Genomic DNA, 15,621 nt, shown 5'->3' with positions numbered 1-15,621 from the left:
CACTGGACTCCAATTATTTTCCTCTCTGTGCTTAGATCTGGATAGCTTCTATTGTTTTATTGTCCTTTATTCAAGTTTACTCATGTTGTCTTCTGCAGTAACTAACTTGCTCTTAAGCCTATCCATTAAATTTTTCAACTCAGAAAATGTAACTTTCAGTTCTGTAAGTTACATTTGGTTCTTTATTATAAATTCTATTCTCTCCTCTTTGTTTTCATGTTTTTCTGCAATTCTTTGAACATATTCATAATAGTTGTTTTAAAGTCCTTGCGTACTAACGCTTAAAATTTCTGGTTCTATTTCTACCTGGGTGATTTTTCTCCTGATCATGGATCACATTTTTCAGTTCCTTCTCATCTAGTAATGTTTTCTGAATGCTGGGCACTGTTAATGTTACACTGTTGAATATCTGCATTCTGTGTCCTTTAACAAGTATTACTGAGCTTTGTTCTGAGAGGCAGTTAATTAACTTGAAAGTTACCTTGATCTTTTTGAAGTCTGGTTTTCCAGCTTAGTTAGAGTAGGTCTACAGTAGCCTTTACACTAGGCTTTACTCTTGGGATCCCTACTAAGTACAATTTCTGATAGTTGTTCAGTTCATAAATTTCTCTGTAGTTTTTCTTCCTCTGGTAGTTTTCTCACAGAATTTCACCCTGTGCATGCTCAGCTTAGTATTTAGCTAAGACTTAAGGTGACCCTTGTGCAAATATCTGGAGTTTTTTCTCACTGTAGCTCTTTCCTCTCAGGTACTCCACCCGTAAGTCCAGATACCTCAGCATTCCTGAACTTTGACCTGTCGCTTCAACTCAGTAAGTCTGCTGTGTACTACTTGCTCTTCTTGAGATCCTGTTCCTTGTGCCATATCTGAAATTTTACCTCCAGTCAAAAAGTCAGGGAAATCACAAAGACACTTATTTCTCCTCTCTCAAGGATCTCAGTCCTGCACTGCCTGTTGTCCAATGTTTGAGAACAACTGTTTCATATATTTTGTTCAATTTTTTAGTCATTTTTGCAGGAGAGCTAGTTGTATACCATTTACTCCATCACATCCACTTACTCTTTCTACTAACAATTTCAAAGTTTTCGTTTTAGACATTTAATACTTTAATCGATCTTAAGTTTTGTTTTGTTTTAAATATAGTATGAGATGGAGATCCAAGTTCATCTTTTTCCAAATGGATATTTTTTCTGACTCCATTTATTCAAGGGGCTCATTTTGAGATTCCAACTCTACCACATAACCAAGTTTCATACATGTTTGGATCTGTTCCTGAGCCCTCAATTTTATTCCTCTGGTCAATTTGTTCATCCCTATGCTAATATCAAACACTCAATTACTATGTGAGTCTTAATATCTCCTAGAGTAAATCCCTCTTTCCTGCTCACCACCTTTAGATGTACCCTACTTCTTCTTAGCCTTTACTTTTCCATATAACATTTTAGACCCATCAAGTGTTGTAAATAACCTTGTTGTAATTCGTATTGAAATTGCATTGAATCTACAAATCAGTATGAGGAAAACTGATATTTTTATGATATTAGAGATCATTTTCCATTAACATGGTATATCTCTCCATTTATTTAAAATCAACCTTCCTTAACATTTCTTATAAAGTTTTATAACTTTCCTTATATAGGCCTCATAATTCTTTGTTACATCTATCCTTTGATAGATGATATTCTTGATACTCTTATAAATGATATTCCCCTTTTCATTACATTTCTGGTAGTCCACTGATGGGCATAAAGAAATACAACCTAGTTTTGTATATTAATGGTATATCTAGCTACTGTTAAACTCTATTATATCTAGCAATATGTAGTCTCATCCTCTCTACCCACACTGTTGATACCTTAGTACAAGCCATTACCACTTCTCAACTGATTAACTGCAACAATTTCTAATTAGTCTCCCAGTCTCTAGTCTTGCACCCACCCTGGAGTTAAAAACTGTTTATGGCTTTGCTCTCTCTCGCCTTTGTATATACTGTTCCTCCTGTCTTTCTAACGAATTATTCATGGCCAACCTAACTCCTCCTTATTCTTTTAGTTTATGATTATTTTCCTCAAATACTTCCCAGGCTAGGTTAATTACTCTTCTTATGTATAGAGTATTACCCTATGCCTAACCCTCTTCTATTTCTTACTATCCTCAATTGTTTCTCTGTGTCTCCAATTAATTATAAACTTTTTGAGGACAAGTTTTCATCTTAATCTCCACATATTCCCAGAACCTACCAGTCTCTGACATACAGCAGAAAATCAATACATAACTGTTGAATGGATGCAAGAATAAAATCTCACTTATATTTGAAAGATCCACCGATATAGAACCGTTTATGCCATGCTGCACATCAAAAAACAGACAAATCTGCATTTGTGACTGAAGAAACTCAAGAAACATTACTCCATCCTACTACTTTTAGAAAGGATGTCCAAAATACATGATAAATGATTTATCATAAAAATAAACTTTCTTCATTTTAAATTTGTGTTTTGAATAACCATAGACCTATGTTCTATGATTAAAGAAAAAGGAGGTCAAAAAAGAATAAAAGAACAATAGTAAAATAGTAAAAAATCTTAAAATTAAAATACCAAAAGTAGTGTGATTTTTATTAGAGTAACTAACCACCTTGGCTTGCTTAGGGACACATGACTTGCAGTTTTAAACTGCGGAAGTACCAGGCAAACCAGGAGAAGTTAGTCACTCTAATTTCCATACTAATAGAAATGCTTACATTTATACAAAATACAAGTTCAGACTGATTGTTTTTTAAATTTTACAGTAACACTTGTAAAACTATATTTTGGACACATAATTAATGTTTTTTCAGTCACACAGATTTGTATTCAAATCTGAGCACCGCATCTTTATTATAGGCAAGTTACCTGGCCTCTCTGAACATTAAAAAAATATATAAATATTTCCCCACAGTAGGATAAACTTACAGAAATTCTAGAACATACATTTATAATGCAGGAACACATGCCCAAGTTCACATTCATTTCTTAAATGCAAGCTAGTATTAAAATTCTTACCTGTGTTACTTCTTCTACACCAGTCATCTGGTACTTCCTCATCCTTTCGAATACTGTATGATCTGCACAGCCCCCCTGTGGACCATATTTATGGGGATAGTCTAAAACACAAAGAAGAAATGTCATTACTGTTTCATGTTTAGATATTACAAATTATCTTATAAATGAAAAATTAACTATCATAATTAATGAAAGCCATAAATGCTTATTGAGCACCTATGGGAAAGGCATAATGTGAGGTATTCTAATTTTACAACCTGGCAGATTCCTAAGTTCTCCCTTAATAACACATAGGCAGTCTCTAGATTTTTGACATATAGACGATTTGTGAATTCTAAAAAAAGACAATAATCATTCTTTATTCTAGGCTTAACTTTCTTACTTCGGATACACAGAGCATCATAACATGGCAATTTACTTCATTTTGTAATTTATAATATCCCCTTCAAACACATTACATTTCTTATGCCGCAAATGTTCAAAGCCACCTCAATCTGAACTACAGTTAAGCTAATATAATATTTGGCTTGAATTCCTTCAATGAATACCAATGGGCCTCAAGCAAAAGTGACCTAGAAACATGCTCCATGGTATAGTAAAAGCAGATAGAGTTTAAATTTATTCAGTGTATAATTCAAGTGAATGCTTTATAAACCAATAACTATTTTAACATCATTTTTCCCCTTATAATGAAACAGTGATTAATTTATCCTTAACTAAATTGGTTTCACTTCCAGATAGCTGTTCAATTTAGTTTAATTATTTAAAAGTTTATTCCACTCTCTCAAAGTTCACATACCTCTCCCTTGTTAGGGTCCTCTCTATTTCATGAACATATTCTATAATTCAATCTAGTAACCATAATTAAGAGAACTGTCAAAATAAAATACTAATACATGGGCAAGAGGGGAAGAACTGAAAATTCCTTAAGTAGTTTATTGATGTAATACACAGAATCCTAGTAAGAACACCGCAGGGAGTTTCTCAAGAAAATCTAGAACCTAAAGTGGACACTAGTCACCTACTTCATAGGAAATATGAATTAAATACAACAATACAAATCTAAACCGGCAGGTAGGAAGTACGGGTTATGGACAATCTACCTACATTGACATAACAGCTCTGATTTAAAATTTAAATTAGTTTTTATCAGAGCTCAAGAGTACAACAGCTGTAAAATTCTAATGAACAAATGTGAAAGAAATGATAGACTTAGAAGTTACCATTTTACAACCACTCCACATGTATAAATTGACTTATGCAAGGATCATCATGTGTGCGAAAACCATTGGGTGAAAGATGTGAGCTAAGAGAATACTCACAATCTCTAAAAGTATCACCCCAAGGATTACCTACTAATTTCAAAGGGAAAAGTTATCTTTACACTAAAGACATACAGTGATTAGCACTTTATTCACCCAGTGATCAAACCAAGCATAACCAATAGTAGGACAACCTGATATTATGTGCCTCCTGTTTTAATGCAGTAAGAAAAACCTGGCTTTACCTATGCAATATTCTTGCCAAACATATTAACTGAATTTAATAACAAACAATCAGACACACCAATAATGTGAAACATTCTATAAGCCACTGACCTACACTTGTGAAAAAAATGCAACGTCATTAAAAAACAGAAAAAGTCAAGAACTGGGGGTGGGAGACCCTGGTAGTTATTAGGATAATAAAAAGACATAATAGACAAATGCCAAAAATATATTTTTAGGACAACTGGAGAAATTTTATTACAGACTATATAGCAAGTGACATCACTGAACCATGTTCATGTTTTTAGGGGTGAAACACTATTATAGTTATTTAGAAAAATGTACATATTCTTAGGAGATGTGTGCTTCTTAAGTATTTAGCAGTGAGGTTCATGATGTCTGCAACCTACTTTCAAACGGTGCCCCAAAAAGATGTACTGGGGGGGATGTGCAAAATGTTAAAAAATGGCAAGTCTAGGCAAAGGATACATGTGTTCATTGTATAATTCTTTCAATGTCTTTTAAGTTTGAAATTTTCACAATAAAATTAGGACTAAAAGATTGCAATATTGGCAGAACAAGTTCAAATTATTTCAAAATGGAAAGCTAACACAACTAAAGTGTTGAATGAGAAAAAAACCAAAATACTTATTATTTTATTGTTTCAAAGGCTGGCTTTGGGAAAGTGAAAATACAATACCATCCAACATATATTTAATAAGAATCTACCACAAGAGCTGGAAAGTTTTACAGTGTAATATGTCAAAATTTTCAATTCTCACCATTTAGTAGATTTAGGGTATTACCACCACAATGCCTTCTTTTGCTACTGTAATTTTATCTCAAAAATGTCCTTTAATGAACGCTGCCCATATTCTTACTGGAACTGAGCTTGCCTAGATCACCAGCTAAAGAAGTTCCTCACACCAAGAACACTCATTTCAATAAACAAAGAAAAAAATGTACAGACTCATAGACAAGTATACACACACACTTAAGTTCCTTATTCAGTTAACAAACTTTAGATCTTTTAGAATTTTGCTACTTGTTTTAATTATTATATAAAGCCAAGTTCATAGTTTGATATTATTTATACATCCAAACATTTTGTGCTATTTTACCCTAACACCAAGATAGCCCAGTCTCCAGCAATAAAACTGTGGCCTGATTCTTTGGCTAGTTTTCCCTTAAATCATAGATAAGAAAACGGTTTATCTATTTTTTACCAGATAACAATATGAATGAGAATTTCTTGTGCTGACCCTGGTAGCAACTAGGCAGATAAGTAAAAGAAGATCTCAGAGTACTAATATACAAAATATTTTGCCATAGAAAATGGATGTTGGGGCCAGCCCGATGGTGTAGTGGTTAAGTTCACACACTATGCTTTAGTGGCTAGGGGTTCACAGGTTTGGATCCCAGGTGTGGACCTACACACCACTCATCAAGCCATGCTGTGGCAGCATCCCACATACAAAATAGAGGGAGACTGGCAGAGATGTTGGCTCAGGGACAATCTTCCTCAGCAAAAAGAGGAAGACTGGCAACAGACATAGCTCAAGGCCAATCTTCCCCACCAAAAGAAACAAAAAGAAAAGAAAATGGATAAGACTAAATATATTTTCAAAAGCTTATTTTAATTTCTCTTCCAACGTGATAAGCAACTTATGGTTCAATTAGTATGTCATGCTCTTATTTTTCCTTTATGGATCAGTTTGTGGCAACAATTTTTATTTGTTTATTAAGACAATATTCAAATTAATAAGAATCTGTTTTACCATTTACCTTAGGCTCATGTAACTTCAGCGAAATAAGCATATTTAACAACATTTGATGAAATTCTTATGAGTTGAATTAGACATCTCCCAATACACAGTAAAAAAAGAGCTATTTTAAACTATAGTTCTAATTTATCATGAAGTTTCTTTTTTTTTTTTAAAGATTGGCCCTGAGCTAACATCTGTTGTCAATCTTCCTCTTTTCTTTTTCTTCTCCCTAAAACCTCCCAGTGCATAGTTGTATATTCTATTTGTAGGTCCTTCTAGTTCTGCTATGTGGGATGCTGCCTCAGCATGGCTTAATGAGCGGTGCTAGGTCTGTACCCAGGATCCAAACCAGTGAAACCCTGGGCCACCGAGATGGCGTGCACAAGTTTAACCACTCGGCCACAGGGCTAGCCCCATCATGAAGTTTCTTAAAACCATCTTAATAACCCCCGTACCCAAACTGCTGTTTCTCACACACAGACATGAGTACAGACACAAGAGTGTGGACACTGATGACCCCACTCCCAAATAAAAAACTATTTCTCTTAACTTTCAAAAGAAAGGCCCTGTGATTAAATCATTACAGCCAGTTTTCAGATGAACTTCCCCTAAATGTCTCCCATACCTGGTCTCCCTAACCCATATGCATCACTATATAGTACATCAATCACTTAACCAGTAAAAAGAAAGTTTTTAAATGTTCAAAGATTTTATTTGAAAAAACAATTTTACGATTGGCACAGTGTGGCAATCACTGACCAAACAAATTCCTATTTGTACACTATCCTGTGTACAAATCTGGACTAAATCTCGCAGCCTCCCTTCCAAGTTGGGTGTGGCCAGTAATCGAGTTCTAATTGAAGGAATGGAAGCAGTAGGAAAGTGCACTAGCCAGGATCCTCCCTGCTCTCCTCCCCTTCTGAATGGCTGGTAGGAGACAAGCTGGGAACAGCAAAACAGTATAGGCACAAAACAAGGTAGTGTGGATTCCTGAACCACTTATTGAAGAAACGCTGCCTAATGAGGAATTCTCACATTAAACTGTTACACTAGGGAGAACCGAGCTTTTAGTGTATTTTGTCACTGAATTTGGGGGCTGTTTGGTACTGCAGTTAGCATTACCTTAATAAAGGGTGAAAGTTTTTGTCAAGGAGAATAGAAGATCTCATTTTATATCTGCCTTCCACTGGCATTTGGCAAATTTTTCCTATCACAGACAATACCAAAATAATCTTGGTCTGGCATATCAGAAATTCTTTAGCAGTGTTAGTATTTATTGTCGTTTTCTGAATGTTTTCATTTATAACTAGTTTTCACTCATCCCAAAATACAACTTCTGCCAGAAGATCATTCATATAGTTAAGTTGAAGGTTGATACTCACAGTACAGTAATAACTACATTTTTTAACTAAAGACAGACCGCTTGTAGACTCTATAATACCCAGACTAAATATATTGCCTGCTTAGAGAAATAAGTGCTATCATCATTTTTCAAACAGTTTTTCAAAAGAGGGCTTATTCAATGCAAGATTTTCAGTTTCAGAAAGCAAAAAACTGTGAGGCTCATTAGCAATCTAGTTATAAGTCCACCAGATAATGAATATATCAAAACAACATTTTTGTTTCCATATATAATTTAGTTCAACTAATATACTTCAAGATAATGTCAGTTGATATGTCTGATTTTATTCAAATTTGAGAAATAATAAATATCATAATCAGATCATGATAGAAATTATGATTTACCTTCATTCAAAGCATACTGTGAAATATATTTTGAATCTGCTCTTACACAGGCACAAAAGAGCTACCACAAAGTATTTCTGGAATAGAGAATTTTATAGCTTCCAAACACTTGAACAATTTCATGTGCACAGCATCTAACTCAACATCTTACTAAATTCAGGAACAGAACCAAAAATCCCCATCTTAAACAACTGTAACATCATTTTCTTTAATGTAATGATAAGAAAAGCCGAAGGAAAATATACATGTCCTATTTATATAATCAGCAATCCCTATCATACAGTATCTCAATAAAATATAAATAATTTTCAGATAGTGATAATACTAAATACATTGACACTCTGTGTCATCAATACGTTGGCACTGATGCTGGACATTTAAACATTAAGATCAAGGTAATCAAACAAGTACTATCTAATGGATATCTAATCTACTCGATAAAATATATAAAGTTGATAACGTGCTCAGCTTCAGCAGCCCAGGTTCAGTTCCCAGGCGCAGACCTACACCACTCATCAGTGGCCATGCTATGGGGGCGGCTCACGTACAAAAAGAGGAAGAGTGCAGCATTGGTAGTATAGTGGTGAACATAGTTGTCTTCCAAAAAGAGGAAGATTGGCAACAGATGTTAGCTCAGGACAAATCTTCCTCAGTAAAGACAGACAGACAGACAGACACACACACACACACATTTGCCTTATAGTCCCTTGCCACCCCTCTCCCAACTCTCAACCAAATCCTGTTTGAATTCAACTCTCTACCTACACCCCTGCAGCTGAGAAAAACTCCTGAGGCTGGAAAAAAACTGATAACTATGATTATTCTCACTCAAAAATCATAATCTGTAACCTCAAGCAGCTCATTTATGTGGCCTGGTAATGATACCATATTTCCAGAATCTGTTCTCAATCCTGTCTACGTAGTTAACTACAGGCAGCCATCGCTTTGCCACATTAGTACGGGGAACAAAACTGGCCATGCAAGCTGAAATCATGCAAAGTGCTCTTAATTATCAATGAGGAAAACTACAACTGTTCCATGATCTTTAAATTTTTTTGTCAAAATGGTAAAACTTTCATCATTATTTATAAATGTATAGGGGAATGAAAAATAATAAAACTATTATTTACTTAGTACACTGTAAGTTAAAACATTAGAAACATCAAGAATTAGAATATTTAAAAAGAAAATTCAGAGTGTTTTATTTCTTTCTAAATTGTATTTTAAATGTCATCAAAGATACACATTCTTTTTGAAAACTTGATATTTAGGGTAAAAAAATATTTCCAAAGCAACAAAACAGTATTTATATATGCTTCAAACTCTGTCAGCACAAAACTCTCCCAATAGAAAAAAGGGGATCAAGTATAAAATTTTTCCTATATACTTTCAAAACTTCTAAAAGAGCCTATTCTCCCTGGTCACCACATTAACTATAAAAATGGACAATGACATTTTCCTTCTAAAATTCTGACAATATAATCCCCATTTCTAGAACAAGTCTTTGTTGAACTAATGAATAAGCCCTCATTGAGAGGCTAAATCATAGGATGCACTGTAGTTCCCCTGAAAAGGCCAAACGGCATATTCTTTCACAAAGAATGAGTCATTGGTGTAGAATATTCAGCCTATTTAAAACAAAGATCCGCTTCAAATCTACTGCCTTTCTTCCAGTTCCATTGCATGCCAACCTCTTGCTTTTGTTTTGTTGTAGGAGGCGCAAATATAAATAATACATATATTGTGATACCTCCTCAAGAAGGAAATAGCTCTAGTTAACTCTCCATCAACCACTCCAGGAAGGGGTATCTGGACAGTTCAGACTCTGCCCAACAGACTCACGCATAAATGGTTCTCACTACATACTAACTAAGGTAGACTTTGTACCCTCACTACCCCCAGCAAGGCATCCCTCCCTCTATGTGACTGGCAGGTTAGGAATTTGACTGCAAAGTCCAAGGCCTTGGCTCTGAGATGGCTCTCTAACAGTCAAAACTTGGTGTAATGCCCATGGACAAAGAAAACAGATTAGTGGTTGCCAGAGGGGAAGGGAGACGTGGGGGAGCATAAGGGGCAAAAGGGCACATATATATGGTGACTGACAAATAATAATGTACAACTGACATTTCACAATGTTATAAACTATTATGACCTCAATAAAATCAAAAAATTTGGGGGCTGGCCCAGTGGTGCAGTGGTTAAGTGCACAGGTTCCGCTTCGGTGGCCCAGGGTTCACTGGTTGGGATCCCAGGTACGGACATAGCACTGCTTGGCAAAAGCCATGCTGTGGTAGGCGTCCCACATATAAAGTAGAGGAAGATGGACCTGGATGTTAGTTCAGGGCCAGTCTTCCCCAGCAAAAACAGAATTGGCAGTAGTTAGCTCAGGGCAAATCTTCCTAAAAAGAATTTTTAAAAATCAAAAGATTTTTTAAAACTTGGTGCAATTCCTCCAATAACATGCTATGCATTACCAACTCCAATCAAATAATCCAACTTTTATTACATTAATTGAATTTAAAGTACAGTGACTCCACAGACAGATAATGTACAAGAAGTTGCCTTCTTAATATCTGGAGGGTAGCTGTGTGGGTCCTTACCCATGAAAATGCCATTTATCCCCAAAGTTGCCAAAAATCAACATGGATTCACTGAGGGATAGTAAAAGGAAGAAGTAGGCTTTTTAGAATTGATGATGAGCTTGGAAGTGTTAAAAACAAGAAAACAGGCCCAAAATTGAGTCACTTAGGCTAAGCCCCACATCGCCAAACCAAGACTTAACTTTATTATGGTTTCAGCCTCTCCCAGAAATAGAATCTTAAACCAGTCAGTCAGGAACCACCTGGTCAGCACTGGTGAGGTAATCTGCCTGACAGACTCTTGCTATCCCCTAAAAGGAAGTGACTTTGCCACAACCAGCCCACTTGTTGCTAGTATAACTTCCTTGTTTCTGCTCCCTTCTGCCTATAAGTGTTTCACTTTGTACTGCTCCTCAGAGGTCCTTTCTATCTGCGAGATGAGATGCTGCCCAATTCAGGAATAGCTGAACAAAGATAATAATATCTTTAAAATTTATGCAGTTGAATTTTGGTTTTTAACAGAGGAATGGAAGAACGGATAGGATGGGCCCCAAATGCCCTTCCTCTTTCTAATTCCAGTGGATAGGAGTCCCTTTCTCCCTAGTACCCCTTCCCCATCTCCCATATCCAGTCTCTGTTTGGGGAGGGTAAGGAAAGCATGGGAAGAGGGACACAGTATGATTGTCCCTGGGAAGGAGAGGAAGCTGAAGATGGTCCCCTTTTCCACTTGCACTTACAACACTGATCTTCTAAGAAACATCTCTTCTAAGATGGGGAGCTGGGCCAGGCATGTCCCTCCCGACTCCTGGTTTTTAAGAAGAAAGGGTTAGTATTGGCGGCCAAGCAGATCATGGGCATCAGGTCAATAGGAGAAATGTTGCTCTATTATTCTGATCAATTATAAATAGAATCACTAGACTCTAAAATGCATTAGGACAGAACCTTTGCCCTGTTCATCACTGTATCCATAGTATCAGAAAGTGTCTTGTACAGATTAGGCACTCAAAGTGTTCATTAATAAATTAACCAGTCATTAAACCTATAAAACTTGTAAGTGAAAGATGTAATAAAAATTTGTAACACACTGATTTCAAGTGACCATTATTTCCATTTATTCAATTTGTATATACACCTATATACAGAAAAAGGGGGACTATGGGCTAAAAAAGATGCCAGTTTCTTTTCTTTTCTGAAGTTCCTGAGCTGTGGCAGCTTAAAAGAAATATTGTTGCAGCCAGAGTAATAGCTTCCCTTCTTCTGTCATCACAGATTCTTATCTCTAGCAGTCAAAAGTCTACCTTTAACTTCAAGGTTCAAGTCAAATGCCACCTCCCCTGAAAAGTCTACCTAAGAATCCCTAAGGCTCCCTCAGTATGTACTACCCTCTGTGCTTTGATGACATTTCCATTACAGCATTTATCACATTCTGACTCTGTATTAATTGACTGAGAAGTCCCCTGAAGATCTTTTTTTAAAGTCTTAATCCTTCCTGTACATTTACAAATCAATAAACACTTGTTGAATTTTTCAGTCAGCAGCTGGTTTCTATGCCTCTTTTCCAAGGTCATCCATTAACCAAAGATCTACAAAGTGCTGACTCCAATAACCTTCCAGCCTTCATTCTACTTGTAATAACTAGGAACTGTCTACCGTTTTAAAGTGATTCTACAGGGAAGTGTGTTCTAAATCCCTAACTACTTTACAGATTGACCATAAAATAGGGTATGTTCAAAATTAGGGCCTGTATGCCCATAAATTTCCTAATTGTATGTTAATGTTATTCTTAATTGCATTAATTTGTTTACAAAACAAATAATGGGAGGAAAAAAAACTACTATTTACCAAATATCATCGATACAAGAATAAATGACAGAGTATACAGACTCAAAGAACTTACAGTCTAGCTGAGGTGTGAGGCATGTAAAGTATTCCATTTAAATATTAACTTGCTAAGTGTTTAGTCTCCCTGTACTCATCTACAGTTTATTAAATATTGGTTGAATTTAATTTAGTCATCCACTCAACAGCTGTTTTCCTTTCCTGTCTCTTTTCAAAAGTCAATCACATGATCAATGACCTATACACCACTGGATGCAAAACCTAGGGAGGACTCACCAACACATAAACAGCAGTAAAGAGAGGACGCTCAGAACTGAGGGCTCCAAAAGACTTCTAGGAGATCAGACCTGAATCGCATTTTGAAGGATGAGTATGGATTTGGGGCAGAGAGAATCTATACACAGCTAGACTGAGATGAACACTCCTTCTGCTCTCTTGCTTCCACAAGGCTTGTTCTAAATTTCCAAAATGTCCCCTTTCTAGAGGTCAGGTATCAGACCAAGATAGTAAAAGTCCTTAGTATTTATTTCATCCCCTTGCCCCTTCAAAATTTATCTTCTTTAATCAATCAATAGTTGATGAGTTATTATCAAAAACTTTATAGTAGTTTTGTTTATAATAACTCAAAACTGGAAACAACCCAAATGTCCATCAACAGGTAAATGTATAAACAGAATGTTATCCATACAATGGAAAACTACTCAGCAATAAAAAGAAATAAACTATTAATACACACAGCATGGATGAATTTCAAAATAACTGTGCTAAGTTAAAGAAGTCAGATTTTTATAGAACAGTACATAGTGTATAACTGTATTTACATAAAAGTCTAGAAAATGCAAACTAACCTGCAGGTTAGTGCCTGAGGAAAGAGGGGATGGGAAGGAGAGAAGGATTACACTAAGTAGGAGGAAGGTTTGGGGGGTAACGGATACATACACTATCTTGATTATGGTGATAGTTTCACAGATGTATACATATGTAAAAATTATCAAATTGTATACTTCACATATGAGCAGCTTATTGTATGTCAATTTTTCCTCAATGAAGCTATTTTAAAAAGTAATACCAACTAGAGAGATGTGACAACCAAATGCAATGTGTGAACCTTGACTGAATCTTGTTTTAAAAAAAAAAAACGGAGGGGCCAGCCCGGTGGTGCAGTGGTTAAGTTCCCATGTTACATGTCAGTGGCCCAGGGTCTACCAGTTCAGATCCTGGACACAAATCTATGTACCGCTTATCAAGCCATGCTGTGGCAGGCGTCCCACATATAAAGTAGAGGAAGATGGGCAGAGATGTTAGCTCAGGGCCAGTCTTCCTCAGCAAAAAGAGGAGGACTGGCAACAGATGTTAGCTCAAGGCTAATCTTCCTCAAAAAAAACTCTGTTTAAGACGATTTCTTCCCATACTCTCATCCTCATATTGTTACATTTCCACTCACCAGAGAAAATTACAAACAAAATCACTCTAAACACTACAATTTTTAAGCTCTAATATCACAACTGGTATGTAATAAAAAGAATGTGAAAAGCCCTCCTTAACACAAACATACATTTACTTGGACAAGTGAAAAATAAAAGAAGAACTCAATGGTAAAGTTAAACATCAAAAGGAATAGAAAACCTAGTTGCATTCAATGTCATAAATCCTCCAAGCTACCTCATCATCTTCAGGGAAAAAGAAAAGTTGACAATAAGGAAGATATTTGGAAGTTACTGTAAGATGCAAAGTGGGAAAATGTAATTATATGACAAGGAGGAAATAAAAGTGGGAAAAAAGAGAAGGATATGCTTAAACTACATAAAAGTAGATAAGAGAAGAAGGAAAACAAGAGAGAAGATGTAATAATAGAAATCATAAAAGGCAGAACAAACACAGTAGACGGTACTTATGGGAAGTGTAAAGCAAAGGAAAAAGTTTGATTACAGTATGATGGGAAGGAAAAGATGAGTTCAATATCTGTCAAATTACTCTCTTCCTCTTCTTCCTTTCCCAAAAGCTCTCGGTTGATTTTGAGGAAACATTATAGGGAAAATGTTTCAAGATTTCATTAAGTATCTATGAAGAACCTGCTCCAGAGATATATGATATTCAGAATGTTAAAGGATATTTAGAATATTAAAAGAAACAAACTGCAATTGGAGAACTTACATACTTTGATAGGGGAGGCAAACCAGAAAAAAACACTAAATTACTAAGAAAATTACAAAGGTATATACAAATCAATTAGATGATAAATTCTGTTAGCAGAAAGAAAGACAGACAAAGGAATTCATATTCCAAGTGGTAAAGGAGGACTGTAGCTTGGAGCTTGAGGAGAGTATGTAACTCCAGGAAGGGAAATTAGAAAAGGAATCAAATAAAGATGAGTGAAAACAGAGGCAGGAGCATTAATGAATTTATGATTTAGTAAGTAGCTAAAATCAGAAACACATCCTACCTAGAGTAACTACGCTATTTTCTGTAGTGATCCAGCCTCAGAAATAACTTGCAGTCTGCAGTTGGGCAGACTGAAGTATGGAAACTGTCAGAGCTGATGGAGTGAAAAAGTCAAAATGGTTAAGGATTCCTAGCATATTACTAGGGCTGCAAAATTAAATAATTGACAACAAATTTCTGGCTGTAGAAAGGAAAACAAAGCCAGGAAGAAGCAATCAAGTTAGGAAAATAGGCAAAAATTGAGAGAGCAGTCTAATTACAGTCAAAATAAAATATGGGGCCAGCCCCATGGCCTAGTGGTTAAGTTTGGCATGCTCGACTTTGCCCAGGTTCAACTCCTGAGCATGGACCTATACCATTTGTTGGCAGCCATGTTGCAGCAGTGACCCATATACAAAATAGAGGAACACTGGCACAGATGTTAGCTCAGGACGCATCTTCCTCAGCAAAAATAAATAAAATATGAGTACTCAAGAGGCATAAAAATTATGGGAATGAATTCCTATAGTATTTCATTAAGGCATTCTCATAACTGGATGACTATGGATGATATATAGACAATGGTAGAACTAAAAAGTAAAGTCTAAATACACCTTCTACTCTTAAAACACAGGAAAAGAACTTTCCCAACAAATTACCATCAGATAAAGACAACAGTAGAGGGCAAAATCCATAATGATAAACCTGGAGTCTTACCAAGCTGAAGTCAAGTCATTATTT

The 15,621-nt window shown here is 35.8% G+C and overlaps 1 protein-coding gene across 4 annotated transcripts in view; it reads right to left on the bottom strand.

The window, feature by feature from the left end:
• Positions 1-15,621, bottom strand: part of ADAM10 (ADAM metallopeptidase domain 10) — a 115,672-nt gene that overhangs the window by 49,519 nt on the left and 50,532 nt on the right. For all 4 annotated transcript variants that reach the window (XM_070578973.1, XM_070578993.1, XM_070578984.1 and 1 more), the window contains one exon: positions 3,043-3,143. In XM_070578973.1, the coding sequence (XP_070435074.1) occupies positions 3,043-3,143 (101 nt within the window). The remainder of the gene's footprint in view (positions 1-3,042; positions 3,144-15,621) is intronic.

The sequence above is a fragment of the Equus przewalskii genome, chromosome 1, assembly GCF_037783145.1.
Source record: "Equus przewalskii isolate Varuska chromosome 1, EquPr2, whole genome shotgun sequence".
Classification (NCBI taxonomy): domain Eukaryota; kingdom Metazoa; phylum Chordata; class Mammalia; order Perissodactyla; family Equidae; genus Equus; species Equus przewalskii.
The sequence above is the reverse complement of the archived record's forward strand: the minus strand, read 5'-3'. Positions and strand labels throughout refer to the sequence as shown.